Raw genomic sequence first — 16,179 nt, forward strand, 5'->3', positions numbered from 1 at the left:
CCGAAGGAGCATTCGATGAGCACATGTTTTCGGAAATATCAATTCTCAAGTGTCATTGTTCAAGACGACAGTGTGGCTGATCATGGCGCAAGACGCGCTGTTCATGTCTATCACGCAGTTCAGGTCGGCTGCAGAATCACCTGTCCAGACGCATCTAGTTGATGCTCTACTCACTCACGAGAACTGACCGTTTTCTCTTTTCATCGAACGCCAGTCTTGTTGCGCCACCCAGTGCTGATTCCATTGATCCTCGATCCTCCAAGACATACGAATACCCGATCGCAACCATCCTCCCAACAGTCCAAAGCCAATATCCGCCAGGTCTAGGGTGGCGATGGTTACACCAGCGCTTCAGCTCTCCGATTGTTGGAGTTGCACGATGAGCCGCAGGCCAACACTCGATCCCAGAGTTCTTATCGGGTGCAGCTACTGGCAACTTCTCCCAAAGCTGAGCATCTCTGGTCCTCCAGCGCCTGCGGAAAACGACCCTGCCACGTCGTCCACATAGGCACCCATCAAACCACATCTTAGTACTAATAAAGCGGAGAGTTTAGATACCATAAAGGTCAGATTTCCATATAGAAACAATTAATCGCTTCATCTTCCTCCTCAGCCAGATTTTGTGTTCGCCTCGAAATAAAGGCAGACATCATGCTACTCCCCGGCACCACACATCATCAACCATAACTGGACACTTTTAACAGTTTTAACGACGTTCCATATACTTCGAATACCCCCTCCACTACGCGTTCAAGTCCAAGTACCGATTCCGACTCCAGAAGGGCTGATCAGAGACTCACAACTCCTCAAGAGCAACATCAGGGCGCGAGGGCGGCTGGTATTTGAGCTTCACGAACCAGCTCTGGTCTGATGATGGCCCTAGTCTTGAGCAGAAAATGACAATGTATATTTGACGGCCAAAAGTCCTTCCAGTGGAAATACGAGGCCAAACAAAACACATCTTGAGGCAATTCAGACATATCCCCCGCCAAGTGTCATGGCACGTCTCACATCTCGCAGACCCAGCACGCAGAGCAACCACAACAATCCAACAAGCAAAATTAACATCGTTCTAAAGTCCCCTATACAGCTCTACGATTGGATAAATAAAGAAGGCCCCATCTCAGCCGTTGTGTCGAGACAAGGTGCCCCCTTTAAAAATAAGCTTGAAGATTGCCGAATTGGGCTCCATTTGCCGCTCTCCTCCATTCAGCTGCACCAAGAGCGGATACCCATGAGCTATCTCGAGCCAATGCCTTTATTTACAAGAGTGCCTGTGCTCTTGTCATAAGATTGTCTCGATGGAGGGTCTTTTTCCCTGGATGCAATCTCCTCGCTCCGCCCCGTTAATCTTCTTCTCGTTCTCTCGCTCGCTCATACACTCTCTCTTCAACTGTACACATTCGCTCCTCAGCCATGCTCCTCACGACAGCAAGCAAAATGGCTTCTTCCCGCTTCGTCCTCGCCCTTGCCCTCTCAATAACCCTAGTACACGCTCAATGTTACTACCCAGATGGCCAAGAAGCTCCCCGCGACGTGCCCTGTAAACCAGACGCTGAAGCTTCCGCCTGCTGTGCCGAGGGCTACATCTGCGTCTCGACGGGTATGTGCCAGTTCGTCGAGTACGCGGGTACAGGCAGGTTCGCCCGCGGCAGCTGTACAAACCAGGACTGGTCTAGCAGCGAATGTCCCAACTTTTGCACCGACGCCGAGGGGGAGGAGACCGGAGGCACCGACGTGACGAGGTGTCAGGGGTATACGGATCGGTTCTTTTGTCCCAGGAGCCAAAATGCCAATGTCTGTAAGGATGAGTCAAAGGCCCTCACCTTCGCGGGTAAGTACATGTTGTCCAGGCCTGCGATTTCCGTTGCTAACTATGAGAAGAACCTTCTGTCCTTACAACCATACTCGCGGCAACAAAGTCGGTTCAGTCTACACAGTCAACAGAAACCTCTGAAGCAACTACAGCATCATCAAGCCAAGAAACAACATCAACCGCCAAAGATGATGGGACCAGCACCACCGCATCCACATCACCAAACGAGACGGGACCGGCAGACAAGGACTCAGACACGGACTTAGACACGGACTCGGGCCCAAGCCCCGCGCTCCTAGGCGGAGCCATCGGCGGTTCGATTGGAGGGTTTCTCCTCGGCGGTTTAGGTGTCTGGCTTATCTTCTTTCTCCGAAAGGCCAAGAAGGACGCTCTCGACCGCTCTAGGGTTGTCCCCGAGGTTGAGAATGGATACAAAGATGATCACCAGCCGGCACCAAAGGCAGAGATGCCGGCCGAATCAGCGCCTGCTGAGCTTCCCGGATATTCGGTCGGTGACAGGCCACGACAGGACTAGATGGTGGGTTAGCATGTTCTTATTCTGGTCAATCCATCTCTGTGTGGAATTTGTTGTTGAGCGTTCCGCTACTTACCTTATAATGCGTCCATATTATTTAAATAAAACCAACTTACAAACCCCGGAAATAGCACCTCCAAAAACATCAATTATAACCCCCAGAAAACGCCTTGTCCACCAATCCCATGGTTCGCAATTGTGAAAAGCCTAGTCGCATCTTCTGGTGGTGGCTGTTCCCCACACAGCCACGCTTACGCTCATGATAGCTCCAAGTCGTAGGCAACAATGTAAACAAGAAGGCCTGGGTGTTAGGCTGCAAAAAGAAGTGTCCTTTTTGGTCATTTTACCTATATATTGAGCCAATTCGGGTTCCTGCGTTGAAAATCCTTGCGAATCCTTCAAGATCAAGTCCTTGTTTCAACTGTCAGCATTAAAACCATGCTCTCCAACCTCGCCTCCAAGCTTGGCCTCACCTCCTCCTCTTCATCATCTTCCTTTGTCATAAAACCCAGAAACCCATCCAAGATGGAAGATCTACCTCGTCAAGTAAAATACACCAGCAGCGATGTAGTCATTCCGGATTCATTCCTCACCACTCCTCCCGCCGCCCCCATAACATCTCACCACATCGACTTTGCCTCATCTCCTCTACCTCAGTATGAGGGCCACACCGCCCTCATCCTCGACAATGTGCTATCTCCCCAAGAATGCCGTGAGCTCCTCTCTCTCGCTGAGGCCTCTGTGCCTCGACCAGAAGGCTCTTCAGCGTGGAGACCGGCGCTGGTGAGTCTCGGCCCTGGGTGGGAGGCTCCAGCGCCGGGATATCGTGAGAGTGATCGCATCATCTGGGACCAGCAAACCATCGTCGACAGGCTGTGGGAACGGTGCGCTCAAGCTGAGGGCCTGCGTGAGCTTCTGGCCGTGATCCCACCTGACCCCTACATGCGCGGAGGAAAATGGAAATTCAGTCGTTTCAACGAGCGAATGCGATATCTCAAATACACTCCCGGACAGTACTTTAAGCGTAAGCCAACCTCTCACTCATCACTACTGCATCTCTAACCGTGACCAGCTCACTGCGATGGCTCCTACTACTACACTGAAGGTACAGGCATCGAGTATGAGACCTTTTACACTGTCCACCTCTATCTCAACGACTCAAAGGAACACAACCCCGAGTCGGATCTTGAAGGCGGCGCAACCTCTTTTCTTGAGATGAGAGGCGACAACAGGTTTGACGTGAACCCCAAGCAAGGCAGCGTGCTCATCTTCCAGCACAAGGGTCTCTATCATGAGGGAGCAACCGTTCTCAAGGGTACAAAGTACACCATGAGAACCGACATTCTCTACAAATGGGTTCCCGACAATGAAGAAACATCAGAAGACAAAGATGACTAAGACGATGATGGGACGTGGAATAGGTTAGATTGTAATTAGACGCATGCAGGCGCAATATCCGTATTCATATCTACCGCTGCTTGGGCATTTTCTTCTCCTCCATAGCTTCAATATCCTTCTTCTTATGGAAATGCGGTGCCAGCTCCGAAAGCCACCGAGGCTCGATCGGCATCACGCTGCGCATATACTCCTTTGTAGTCTGCACAAGCTCAAAATACACCACCATCTTCTCGGGCGGATCGATGGCCATCAACACACTGCTCGGGTGGATCCACACTGTTGTGTTGTTCTTGACCGTCCTGTAGCTGTCGCCGCTCTTCTGTAGTCGCGCCGCGTTGGGGAAGAAGCCAGCTGTGATGGCTCTCTTGATGGGACGGAGGTTGGACGCTCCGCAAGTAGAGGGGGCAACTTCGACACGTTCGCAGAGCTTGGCCAGTTGATCACGGACATCGCGTGCTCGAGTCAAGGACCGTTGCTGCAAAAAGTTCTCCTTTGACCAGACAGGGGAGAAATCACTGTCCACCCATTGATTCCACACGTTGAGAAGCGTGATATGGTCGCCTCCATCCTTGACCGTAAACCGGTTGCGGGCACTGTCTGCGTGAATCTTCTTATCCTTGGGTCGGAAGAAGAGCGCTGAAGCCTCGCCAAGCATCGAAACGATGGACAATACCTCCTCTACGCATCCCTCCTTGTCTGCAGCCAGCACAGCCTTGGCAAGCATGGGATCAGTAGGGAATTCGGCCATCTGACGACCTAGCTTGGTCAACTCTCCACGATGATTCAACGCCTGTAGCGCAAATAGCTGATTCAACGCGCCGATTAGGGCTTCCGTGGGCGGAGGATCCATGAACTCAAACTCGAGCAGCTCGTTGATGCCCAGCGACTTCAGCTGAAGCACGACGCCATTCAGGTTGGTCCGCTGGATCTCAGGGGTCGTCGACTCGTCCATTTCGTTCATGTAGGCAAACTTGGTGTACAATCTGAAGCACTTTCCAGGTCCGACACGTCCAGCTCGACCACTCCGCTGATTGGCAGAGGCTCGCGAGCAAGGAACAACGACCAAGTTGGACATGCCAGTGGCAGGATTGTAGACGTTCTCCTTGACGTAGCCGGGGTCAATGACATAGACAATGCCATCAATGGTCAAACTGGTCTCGGCAATGTTGGTAGCCAAGACAACCTTGCGAGCTCCCTCTGGTGTCGGCTCAAAGATCTTTGACTGCAGTTCTGACGGTAGGTTGGCGTAAATGGGACAGATGACAAGCTCCTTGATGCGACTTCCAAGCTTTTTAGCCGTTTCTGCAATCTCTTGCTCGGCCGCCTCAATCTCATCTTGACCCGTCAGGAAGATCAAGATGTCGCCCTTGCCTTGTGTTGTATGGATCTGGAACGTTGTCGTAATCGCAGCAGCAAGATAGTTGGCCTCAGGGGCAGGTGTATAGTAAATATCCACAGGGTATCGTCGACCAGGAATGTTAAAGATGGGCGCGTCGTCAAAGTACTGCGCAAACTTCTCGGCATTCATGGTAGCCGAAGAGATCAGAAGCTTAAGGTCAGGTCGTTCTCGGGACAGATCCTTGACCAGCGCCAGCAGGATGTCAGTGTGTACTGTCCGTTCGTGCGCCTCGTCGATCATCAGCGCAGAATATCCTCCCAGGTCGGGCTCCGTCATGAACTCTCGAAGAAGCATACCGTCAGTCATGTACTTCAGAATGGTCTTGTCGCTGGTGCAATCCTCAAAACGAATCGTGTATCCGACTTCGTTGCCGACCTTGACACCGACTTCGTCTGCCACACGAGCTGCTACACTCATGGCTGCCACTCGTCGAGGTTGTGTGCATCCCACCTTCATGCCGTTCTTGGTGTATCCCGCCTCGTGGAGATATTGTGGTAACTGTGTTGTCTTTCCACTACCAGTCTCTCCAACAATGACCAGAACCTGGTACTGCTCCAATGCCGCCAGAAATTCGTCGCGATACTGGTAGATGGGCAAACTCTTTCTCGTCTCCTGGATGGTCAGAGCCTTCTTCTCCGCTGCGTCGATTTGTGCCGCCAAGAACTGCTGCTCCTTCGTCAACTTTTGGTCATCGCCCTCCATCCGTGAGTCCAGGTTCCATTGGATGTACTGTTCCTCGTCCATCACATAGTCGTAGTCCTCATTTTCTCTCTCGGCGCGCTGAATCTGCGCCTTAGCCTTCGAGGCCTGTTCTCGCTCCCACTCCTCATGCTCGGTGACGAATTTCTCCTGACCATATTCATCCTTTTCAACGTATCGCTTGTAGAGTGCCTCCTCCTTCTTTTTGCGATCTAGCTTTCCCTTTTCTGTGATGTAATCCTCCGGCATCATATATCCATCGCGGTGGTCGTCAATCTTGAGGCGTTCCTCCGCCAGGCGCAGGATCTCCCTGTTCTTGGCAAACTCCGCCTTTTCCTTCTCCGACAGTCGCACGCCGCTCCTCAACTCAGCCGTCTCCTCGGCGACCTGCTTCCGTAGAAGAGCGAGACGTTCTGCCTCTCGCTTCTTGAGGTATTCCTGTCGCGATCGTTCTCGGATATCGGGAAGCGCCTTGTTTCGTGCCTCAGCATCCTCGGCGAGTTTCCTCCTCGATGATTCTCCCTCTCTTTCGCCGTGTTTCGATCTCTTGTCGTCCTTTTCCTTCAGTCGCTTCGCGAAGGCTTCGCGCTCTTCAATGTCCTTTCTCCGAGCCAACTCCTCCTTTGCGCCGTCCGAAAGGTCCTCTTCTTTTGGCTCATCATGGCTCAGCTTCACCCTCTTGCTAGCCGACTCCTCAAATTCCTCCTCCTCCTCCTCAGGCTCGGAGGAAGGTGGCTCCTCGTCTCCCCATCGATCGTCGAAGTCGGCCTTGTCATCGCGTCGTCGGTACTGCTTGGAACGGCTGTGGTGTGATGAAGATCCTCGACCGGGAGATTTCGAGCGACTGCGATCACGACGTGACCTAGAGTGTCGAGATGAGGATTTCTCGTCTCGGTCGCGATGTCGATGCCTGTGCTTCTTCTCTTTGGAAACTTTTTGAGGGCCGACCTCATCCTCGTCCATAGGGAGGAGAGCGTACTTTTTTGAGCTCATGGTGGTTATGTGATGAGCTTCGCCGTAATAAAAGTGCAAACGAATCGTCGACTTTATACCTGGAATTGGTGAAATTCCAAGTAGACCAAGCTGAAGGCAGAAGATACAGCCCCAGGTAGAACAAGCTCCATCGCGACGCAGTTGGCTGACGTCCAGCCCAAGAATTTAGTTGCAGGATAATCCGATAATTAATCCGATCCTCCAATCAAAAACACCCGATAAAGCGCCACATGCAGGGGTGGCTGATCGATAAGCCCGATAGCGTTCCCAAAAGAGGTAGTACCTTGCCTGGAACTGGAGGCAAACGAAGCATTGATAACACGCTGGTATTTCTAAGTCGATTTCTTTGTTCTCCGGTCCTTGGTCATCTTCTCGCCTCTCGCTCCCGCCACGTCGCTTCTGTGGTTTTCGCTCTTTCATCGTCGAGGTCGCCTTCGAAGCTGCTTTCTTTGAAAATTTTAAACGCTTCATTTATTGCGCACACGACGGCGCAATGTTGCTCCACGGAGCGGCCATCTTGGTCCTATTAGCTCTTGTCCAGCTCGCTGTATGCGCCGAGGACTACTACAAGGCAAGACATCTCGAGGAGCTCCCAGACATTCAGAACTAACATATCTCTAGATTCTCGGTGTTGATCGATCAGCTTCAAACAAGCAATTGAAACAGGCGTATCGCCAACTGTCAAAGAAGTTCCACCCCGACAAGAATCCGTATGCCCCTCCATGACCCCCCTCTTCCTCGATACCATATTAACCTCCCTCAAGCGGTGACAACACAGCACACGACAAGTTCGTCGAGGTCTCAGAAGCCTACGATGTCCTAAGCGACGAAGACACACGCAAAGTATACGACAAATGGGGCCACGATGGCGTCCAGCAGCACCGTCAAGGCGGAGGCGGCGGAGGAGGCCACGACCCCTTCGACCTCTTTAGCCGCTTCTTCGGCGGCCACGGCCACTCAGGACGAGCCTCTAGCGAGCCTCGAGGCCACAACGTCGAGGTCCGAGTCGAGATCTCCCTCCGCGACTTCTACAACGGCGCCACGACCGAGTTCGCCTGGAACAAGCAGCACATCTGCGAGCACTGTGAGGGTACAGGCAGCGCCGACGGCCAGGTTGATTCTTGTAACGTCTGCGGCGGTCACGGCGTCCGAACCATCAAGAGACAGCTCGCGCCAGGCATGTTCCAGCAGATGCGCATGAAGTGCGACGCCTGTGGTGGCAGGGGCAAGACTATCAAGCACAAGTGCCCCGTCTGTCAAGGCCAGCGCGTCGAGAGAAAGGCTACCAACGTACAGCTGAACATCCAGCGTGGAGCCGGTCGCGACTCCCGTGTAGTATACGAGAATGAGGCAGACGAAAGCCCCGACTGGGTCCCTGGCGACTTGATCGTGACGCTCACCGAGCAGGCACCCTCACACGAGAACAACCCCGACAAGGTCGACGGCGTCTTCTTCCGCCGCAAGGGCAATGATCTATACTGGACCGAACTCCTCTCCCTCCGCGAAGCCTGGATGGGCGGCTGGACCCGCAACCTGACCCATCTCGACGCACACGTCGTCCGTCTACAACGTCCCCGCGGTCAGGTCGTCCAGCCCGGCCATATCGAGACGGTAGTCGGCGAGGGCATGCCCATCTGGCACGAGGACGGCGACAGCGTCTACCACAAGACCGAGTTTGGCAACCTATACGTCGAGTACAAGGTAGTGCTTCCGGACCAGATGGACACAAGCATGGAGAGCGACTTCTGGGGTCTGTGGGAGAAGTGGAGGGCAAAGAACGGCGTCGACCTACAAGCCGATAGTGGAAGGACGGCACAACCTCAGCGGGATGAGTTATGATGAGGGATGAAGTGGGATGGCGTAGAGGGTGGGGAGTTGAATCATTTCAAGAGGAGGTCATGTCCTATACATTGTAGATATCAAGGGATACCAACACATGCATTTCGTTTCAAATTCAAAGCCATTTAAGTCACAGTTGATCCAACGTGATGAGGGTACTTCAATCATGCATATAAACACACATCATCAGTTGATCTATATATCGGCCGTTAGATATACGTAGTCGTTACATCGTGTCGTCAAGTTCGACCCAACTCAGAAACCATCAGCCATATCCAGCCAAAGAAATCGTTACCGAGTCAAGAAACATATTCACAGTCATTAAGTCGTCAATCCGAATGCCTCCTCGTCCTTCTGTGCCTCCTTTCGTGATGACGCCCGTCCTCAATCGCCTTGCTCTCATCAGCTCCCTGCAGTCCACCTAAAACTTCTCCCAGCAAGCCAAGCCAACTGCGTTTGCCTTCTAGCACCCCAGTGACACCACGAACGAGCCGGTCCACAGATTCACCGTCAGTTCCAGCAACTTGCCACGCGCCCTTGACGTTCATGTCACCACGATTCCTAGGTCGGTATTCAAAATCTCCCCTGCGACTCTTCCACCCACGGTTGCGGTTGGAACGCCCATCCAATGGCTCACCACGTCGATCAAATCGGTCAGGCAATATCTCAACGGTATCGTCCGAGCTAGATCCATCGCCTCGAGGTTGATGTTTGCGGCCAGTGTCGGAGTTGTCCGACGAAGACGATGATGAGGAAGAGGAACGCCGATGACGTGAGCGTGTTCGTGAGCGTGGCTTGAAAGGCACAAGGGCGTGAAGCTGGTCAAAAGCAAGTTGCTCTTGTTTCTCCTTTTCCTCCTTGGCCGCCGCCTCCGCACGGTGCCTCTTCATTGTCATTGAGCTTTTGGGTGACAACGGAATAAAGGTTACCGACTTGGCTACGTGGGACTCCGCCTCAGAGTCTATATCTATTAAATAGTCAGCCTTTGTTCGTTCTCGGACACCAACTTCCTCCGTAGTACGGCTTAACGCACCCTCGTCTAACCCTCGCAAGCCGAGGTCGTGGATAGGGTCACTCACATTGTCAGGCGGCAGAGGACCACCTGTTCGAGGAGGCCCTGGAGGAGGAGGAGGCCCAGGGGGTCCCGGCGGCGGTGGTGGCGGATTGTAGGAGGCAGGGGGTCCGGTGGACAAGCCCCTGGGAGGCCCTGGAGGAGGTGGTGGTGGATAGCCAGTATAGTCTTGTGGAACATATGGCTGATAGTCGCTAGAAGGGTTCGGGAATCGTGTGAAAGGAGCTCCGCCAGGTGGAGAAGGGTCAGGGGGATAAGGAGGGTAGCCTGCACCACCAGATGCCATGGGTGGTGAGCGTGTTCGATCATCAAAGGCGTCGACGTCGGAACCTAGTCATCAATTGTCAGTCAAGACTGTCATCTCCCAAAGGGGACTGCTCACGTTTCCTGGAGCGGCTTCGTGATCGGGATGGAGACCTGGCAACTCGATCACGACGGTCTCGAGATGCCTCTCTCTCACGCTCCCTCTCGCGCTCCCGTTCTAGCTCCAGCCGACGTTCCCTTGACCTTTGCTCCCTCTTCTCCCTGTCCTTCTTCTCCTTATACTCCTTGATACCAATCGCCGCAGCACCAGCAGCTGCCATTTCTCCTAGTCGGCTTCTACTCCTTTTCTTGCTGCGGTCCGACGCAGATGATGATGCCGAGCGGCTCCGGTTGCGTCGTCTGCGCCGTCTACGTCTCGCCTCCGCCTCGGATTCGTAACCTCGCGACGCAGGGCGGGGCGGCTGCGTTGCGAGGGGATCGGTGCCGTATTCAACTACGGGGCCTAGCTCAGGATCAGTCCCGCGCTCTGAACGAATGGATCTGGCCATGGACCTGCTCCGGCTCCGGCTACGGCTCTTCGAGGGGCGCCGTCGGTAGTACTCATCGTCGCTGCTGTCAGAGCTGTCATCACCCTTCTTGTCCTTGTGGTGCTTCCACATGGAGTGTGCCGCTTTGGCCGCTACAGCGGCACCAGCGATCTCGGCGCCCCTACGAAGCCTAGACTTGCTGCGGGAGCGGCTCCCAGATCGACTGCGCGAGCTGCTGCTTGACCGGCTGCTGCTGCGGCCGCGGGACTTGGACCTATTGCGGAGATGCTTGGCCATTCCAGCAGCAGCAACGGTGCCCAAGGCCGCCTTGGCTGCAGTTGAGAGACTGCGGCGTCGGCTACCGCGGCTAGTGCTCTTCTTTGTTGTGGTTGTGGTTCTCCGGATAATTGATCGGGAACGAGAGCGAGAATAGTCGTCGCCAGAGTAGTAGCCACGGCTACGACGACGGCTTCTGCCTCGGTGTGCCTCTTCCTTCTCAATCTTGTTGGACTGGTAATACTTGGCAGCTCCAGCAGCGGCAAGGGCTACAGCAGCGAGCCCGAGACCCTGCTTGAGGCGGGAGTGACGGTCAGGAGACTGATCATCGTCATGCCACCGGTCCTCATAAGCGCTGCGAGCTCGTCGTAGGGCTTCGGTGCCGAGAGCTCCAAGAGCAGCTCCAGCAATCACCTTGCGCCCACGATGTTCTGGCAGGTCACCATAGGAATCACGGCGGCTGTTGAGGAATGCTGTGACACCGGCGCCAGCGAGGGCACCCTCAGCGAGGTATCTCTTGTGATGAGGGCTCTCGCTGCGCTCGCGACGGCGCACGACTGTGCGTCGCACATAGTAGTCGTCGTCGTCGCTGTAGTGATCGTGCTCACGGCGTCGGCGATCATATCGCTCAATGGCGTAATCCTTGTGTCGGGAATCCCGACGCTCGTGACGGTAATAATACTCCTCTTCCTGAGGGCGAGCCGGAACATGCACTTCTCTCCTGATAATCTGGCGTTGAGGCTCTTTTTCACGAATCACTACCACACCGGGATCTTGACGGGGGGGCGGCGATACGATGACAGGGGCCGGGGGAGGGGCTTCCTGGACGATGATCTTTTGCGGCTCAGGAGCGCGCTGTCGAATGACGACGGGAGCGGGAGGCGGCGGAGGGTCATAGGGAGTGTAATATTCTGTCTCCTTGCGGTATCGCTCGACTTCGCAGCCATGAGTATCGTCAACGTGCTCTTCAACCCGCTTCTCGATGCGGTACTCGCCGTCGTCGCGACGCTCGATGCGCTTCTCAACTCTGACGTCATCCTCAAAAGGTGGGCCATCAAACCGGGAACGTCGCTCCCAGTCGCGATCCATTTCCTTCTCAAAAGTGGTCGTACGGGGTCGCTCAGCTACAGCTACGGGCGCAGGCGTAGGAGCTGCGGAAACAGGTGGAGGCGGAGGAACGGGCATCGGCGGTGGTGGATAAGTCTCTCTCTCGATCTCTTTCTCGTAAACGTAGGATCTCGGGGCCTGGTCCCGGCCACGATCCTCATAGTGACTGGCGTGAGAAGGGGCTCCGGCATAGGACTCGAAAGCAGAGCGAGGGCGGTCCGCGGCATAGGAACGACGGTCTTCCTCGAGCAGGTCACCCGAGGTGCGACCATAATGGGAGGCGCGGGAGCGTCCATCGTCAAACTCGGATACTCGTTCGGTTCGATCAGTCCTACTAGGTGTGACCTTGTATCGTCGGATTGTGGTCTTGCGAACGCGCTCGTCGTCCGAGGAGCTGTCATCCCGATCCCACTCACGGTAGACGCGAGTGTCTCTGTAGACTTCACCCATCGCGGGGGATGACAGGGGGGTCAGATGAGGGCTGTGTGGTGTAGTTGCAGTACAAGTCAAGCAAAAGAAGGCGGTTCGGTATAGGGATGGCGAGGCAATCGAGGGTTTGATGGAAAACGCCCAAAGTGCAGAAACAGCGAAATCTAGAGTTTGTATGAGGGGAAAAGGAGGAACAGTTGGGAACGATGACGGAAGAGAGATGTCGTAGTGGTGGATGTGAGTGATGGGCCATGGATGTCGAGCAGGAACCGGAAAAGAAAGGCTGGTCTAACAAGAAACCAGGCCAGGCGGGGCGTGGGGCCTAACCCGGCGGCGCAGGACCGGCCTGAAGCCCAGCGGGAGTGGATCCCAGAAGCACAGCAAGCTCCAGTGAGCGGCGACGAGACTTGCAGGGGGCGTTTCGCGGCCTGGCAAGCAAGAAGTCCAGGCCCGCAGTGGCTATGATGGAAGATGATGCTACCGTGCAATGCGGGAGGCCATGGGATTGGCCGTCGACCTGAGATGGATGGCAGAAGGTCTCTTGGTTCTGCCCGGCTGATGAGCTGGGCATCGAGGCCAGGCAGCCAAGGACCCAATCAAGGCTCTGGCTGAGCAAAGCCATGCAACCTTACCCGGGGCGAGAGCACAGATACAAAGCAAGGGAGCTTTCTCGTTGGGCTCTTTGGCTTGGTCGCTGGACGGTACTCGCGGTGATTGGGACACAGACGGGAGTAGGGCGTCGAAGGAGACATCTCGGGCTTGAATCTTCTGAGATGGGGATCTACACGTCGTGCCAGGGAAACCTGGAGTTTGCTTGGTTGTCATTTCGGATAGAGCCTCACTCGGTGCAAAGACTACGAAGTACTGTACCTAGACAATAACAACAGCAGCCAGCAGCAGAAGAAGCATTCGTGGCCTCGATTCCTTTGTTCATTGGGCTTCACTCGTCAGCCAAAACTCCAATGCTGACCCCTTGTTCCACCTCGCTATTGACGCCTGCTCGAGGTCAACAAGACCAGGTCAGAGGCCCAGCCTTGCCAGCGTGGCTCCTGTCTCAGCACAAAGCCCAACAAACCTGAAAGTTGAGCGCAGTAACGAAAAAGAAACAAGCTCTCCTAGGACCCCATCACATGGGTCGCTCAGTTGGTCTCGTAGGTGCCCTCCATCTCGGGATCTAGAGAGTCAAACTCAGAAAGCCTGGTGACCCAGCCAACAAAGTGCGCTTCATCGACAGGGACAGTTCCCGCATTCTTTCAGCTTCAGGAACCCTCGGTAACGGAATGAGGCGGAAAAGAAAAGAAGCTTCCCTTTCCCTTCTCTCCCTTCAACGCTCCGGACCGAAACGAACCTTGACCTTGGCCTCCATCGTCACTTCGTCCTTGGCCCATGAAGGAAACATTTCGTCACTAACATGCCCCAAGGTCCCAGGATGGAAAACCCCACCCTCCACTTCCATTCTTTTTTCTCTCCTTCTTTTATGCCGGTGTCGTCATAGTCTGCCATGGGTATGCCCCACCCCTTGAAACCCCTGCCCCGTCATGCCGAGTCGACAGAACAGAAACATCCTCCGTCCTTGGTTCTTATTTTTCTTCCGAGTCCAAGGTCCCTCGTTCGCCTCGAGGACAACTCATACAGCCAAGGAACCAAAACGAAAAATTCTAAAAGAAAAACAAAAAGGGAACATCGTCTGGACTCGGCTCCGCTTTCGGCTGCCGGCATGCATATTACCAGAAATCCCACAAGACACGGCACGATTACGCAGACCCTTAGATTTGAGTCACCAGACGCCCTTTGTCTTGTGCCACATGATGGTGACTACCCGGCCAGTCCGGATGGGAATTTTCTTACTGACTGACAGGAAACGAGCGTAGATAGCCTTACGAGATGCCCTGGTGCCTCAAGGGTCTGGCCACGATGGGCCTTTCTCCGTAGTACGACGCTATGCCGTGTCTGTCCCCATGACTGGAATATTCCATGCCTGTCCGTTTCCTTTCATCGTGCTGCATCACCAGCATGGCGGTGGCTTGATTGAACGATAACGGGGCGAAAGTGCACCGCCTCATTTTATTGGTGCTAGTTGATAAAGTCTGAGATGCAGAAAAGAGGCCATTCACTTTGAACTCAGCCTCAACTAAGCTGCAGGGAGCTTACCAATGGACGGCGAGACGGGGGACGTGCTAAGCTCAAAGCCGCACTTCCCGCATCAAAGGACATCTGTAAGAACGCTGAGCTCGAGCTCACATATGCTTGTAGCAGGCCCGTATCTGGCTGTCAACAGGTCAACAATTGATCATGGCGCGTGTAGTGGCTGTCAATCCTCTTTATAATGCTGAAACCAAACCCCATGTTTTAACCCAAACTCCGAAGCGGTAGATATGCACAACCTCCAAGCCCAAACTCCCTCTTCTTGGCTCTCCCACTGCATGCGTTTCTAATACACGTAGGCCATTATCAGAATGGCAATCTACTCGTCAAAGCCCTCCTTGTTTCCCAGGACACCAACGCCACCACTGCTGCGCCTTCTTCGGCCGATAACATCCTTCACCCAGTCGCTGATGGTGAAGCCCCAATGTCCGGCGACAAGCACGCCGCTCACAATGTTGATAATCTTGACCAGGAAAGTCAGGACACCATCACGGCTCTCGTGAACCGTCAGCAGGATAGGCTCAATGTCGTACTTGAAGAAGATTCCAGGAATGTAGTGCTCGTTGACGGACTTGCTCTGCTCCGTCACAGCATACTGGTTGGTGAGAATGGACCTGGATCCCACGCTGTACACAGTAGGCACAATGGAGAGGTAGTACTGAAACTTGTGGAAGTTGTCCGAGGCAGCGTTGACAGTGCCATCGAGGGGGTTGACGAGCGAGGGATAGAAGGGGCCGTAGGACAGCTCCGAGATGATGTGCGAAAAGTTGAAGTCTGTGATGATTGTCAGCTTACGAGCAGCCTTATCTCTGGGCATAACTCACTCTTGTGGTCGAGATGCTCGCCATTGCCCATATATCCGTGACCTCGAGCTGTGATGTGGAAATCACCCTGCACCTTGTTCAAGTGCAAGCTTCCATAGACACGACAGCTGTCAGCACGACCCTTGACCTTGGGCGTCTTTGCCCACTTGGCCTTCTTCCTGCCGAGCGCAACAATGTCGTGAACGTGCTCCTCACCGAAACCCTCCTCCTCGTAACCCAAGTCGTTCCAGCCAGATTGAGTAACGACCCTGCCCTGACTGTCCCGTCCAAGCTTGTGCATGCCCTTGCTGTCAACCCACTGCGACCAGAGAGTCTTGTCGCGATGGAGACGCTTCGCAGCCATGATTCGATCGCCCGATGCGTCCTGCACGTTTACGTGAATGTCATCGCACTGCATTCGCACCACAATGTCGAGGTTGATCTGCAGCTCACGGCCGACACCCGCCTCGACCTCAAAGTTGTGAGACTCGGCGCCGCGCCACCACCTGGCGACCTCACCCCAGATGAGGATCAAGGAGATGATGGACACGGCGACTGTCCATTTTCCGCCGCCCGAGGTTCGTTGGATATACTGAGGTTTCGACTTGGCTGTTTCAATGTCAGCGCGAGCAAGGTGCAGAAGCAAGAGACGACGTACGGAATGCGTCAAAAGCGCTGACGATGCTTCCAGTCTTTGCGCCAAAGGCGTCCTCGTCGAGGACAGGCTTCTCAACGCCGTTCATCATGTTAACCAAGATTCCTAGCCCTGCTAGCTTTCATGTATATACAACGGATTCGAAAAAGAGGTCGTGGGGTCGTGATCGTCGTCGTGGTTCCAAAGTGGTCGCAAAGCGTCCAAGGAGTCGCTTATCGACAA

General features: G+C 54.3%; 6 protein-coding genes across 6 annotated transcripts; 3 read left to right on the forward strand and 3 right to left on the reverse strand.

The window, feature by feature from the left end:
- Nucleotides 1–1,440: 1,440 nt before the first annotated feature.
- On the forward strand, nt 1,441–2,351 carry MRS44_014461 (uncharacterized protein; the record flags this gene model as incomplete). The annotated part of the gene is made up of 2 exons (XM_065618419.1): nt 1,441–1,834; nt 1,948–2,351. The coding sequence occupies 2 exons, from the start codon at nt 1,441–1,443 to the stop codon at nt 2,349–2,351; spliced, it is 798 nt and encodes a 265-aa protein (XP_065474491.1).
- A 438-nt stretch (nt 2,352–2,789) lies between these two features.
- MRS44_014462 (uncharacterized protein) lies at nt 2,790–3,749 on the forward strand (the record flags this gene model as incomplete). The annotated part of the gene is made up of 2 exons (XM_046271430.2): nt 2,790–3,375; nt 3,424–3,749. 2 exons carry the CDS (start codon nt 2,790–2,792, stop codon nt 3,747–3,749), a joined length of 912 nt encoding a protein of 303 aa, XP_046127408.2.
- Nucleotides 3,750–3,819: 70 nt separating this feature from the next.
- MRS44_014463 (uncharacterized protein) lies at nt 3,820–6,840 on the reverse strand (the record flags this gene model as incomplete). Its single annotated transcript, XM_065618420.1, has 1 exon — nt 3,820–6,840. The coding sequence occupies one exon, from the start codon at nt 6,838–6,840 to the stop codon at nt 3,820–3,822; it is 3,021 nt and encodes a 1,006-aa protein (XP_065474492.1).
- Nucleotides 6,841–7,333: 493 nt separating this feature from the next.
- On the forward strand, nt 7,334–8,679 carry MRS44_014464 (uncharacterized protein; the record flags this gene model as incomplete). The annotated part of the gene is made up of 3 exons (XM_065618421.1): nt 7,334–7,387; nt 7,462–7,550; nt 7,605–8,679. 3 exons carry the CDS (start codon nt 7,334–7,336, stop codon nt 8,677–8,679), a joined length of 1,218 nt encoding a protein of 405 aa, XP_065474493.1.
- Nucleotides 8,680–9,008: 329 nt separating this feature from the next.
- MRS44_014465 (uncharacterized protein) lies at nt 9,009–12,375 on the reverse strand (the record flags this gene model as incomplete). Its single annotated transcript, XM_065618422.1, has 2 exons — nt 9,009–10,081; nt 10,134–12,375. 2 exons carry the CDS (start codon nt 12,373–12,375, stop codon nt 9,009–9,011), a joined length of 3,315 nt encoding a protein of 1,104 aa, XP_065474494.1.
- Nucleotides 12,376–14,818: 2,443 nt separating this feature from the next.
- MRS44_014466 (uncharacterized protein) lies at nt 14,819–16,048 on the reverse strand (the record flags this gene model as incomplete). The annotated part of the gene is made up of 3 exons (XM_046284758.2): nt 14,819–15,273; nt 15,324–15,911; nt 15,961–16,048. 3 exons carry the CDS (start codon nt 16,046–16,048, stop codon nt 14,819–14,821), a joined length of 1,131 nt encoding a protein of 376 aa, XP_046127405.2.
- Nucleotides 16,049–16,179: the final 131 nt, after the last annotated feature.

Source organism: Fusarium solani, assembly GCF_023522795.1.
Source record: "Fusarium solani strain SB1 chromosome Unknown bctg00000010, whole genome shotgun sequence".
Taxonomy (NCBI): Eukaryota; Fungi; Ascomycota; class Sordariomycetes; order Hypocreales; family Nectriaceae; genus Fusarium; species Fusarium solani.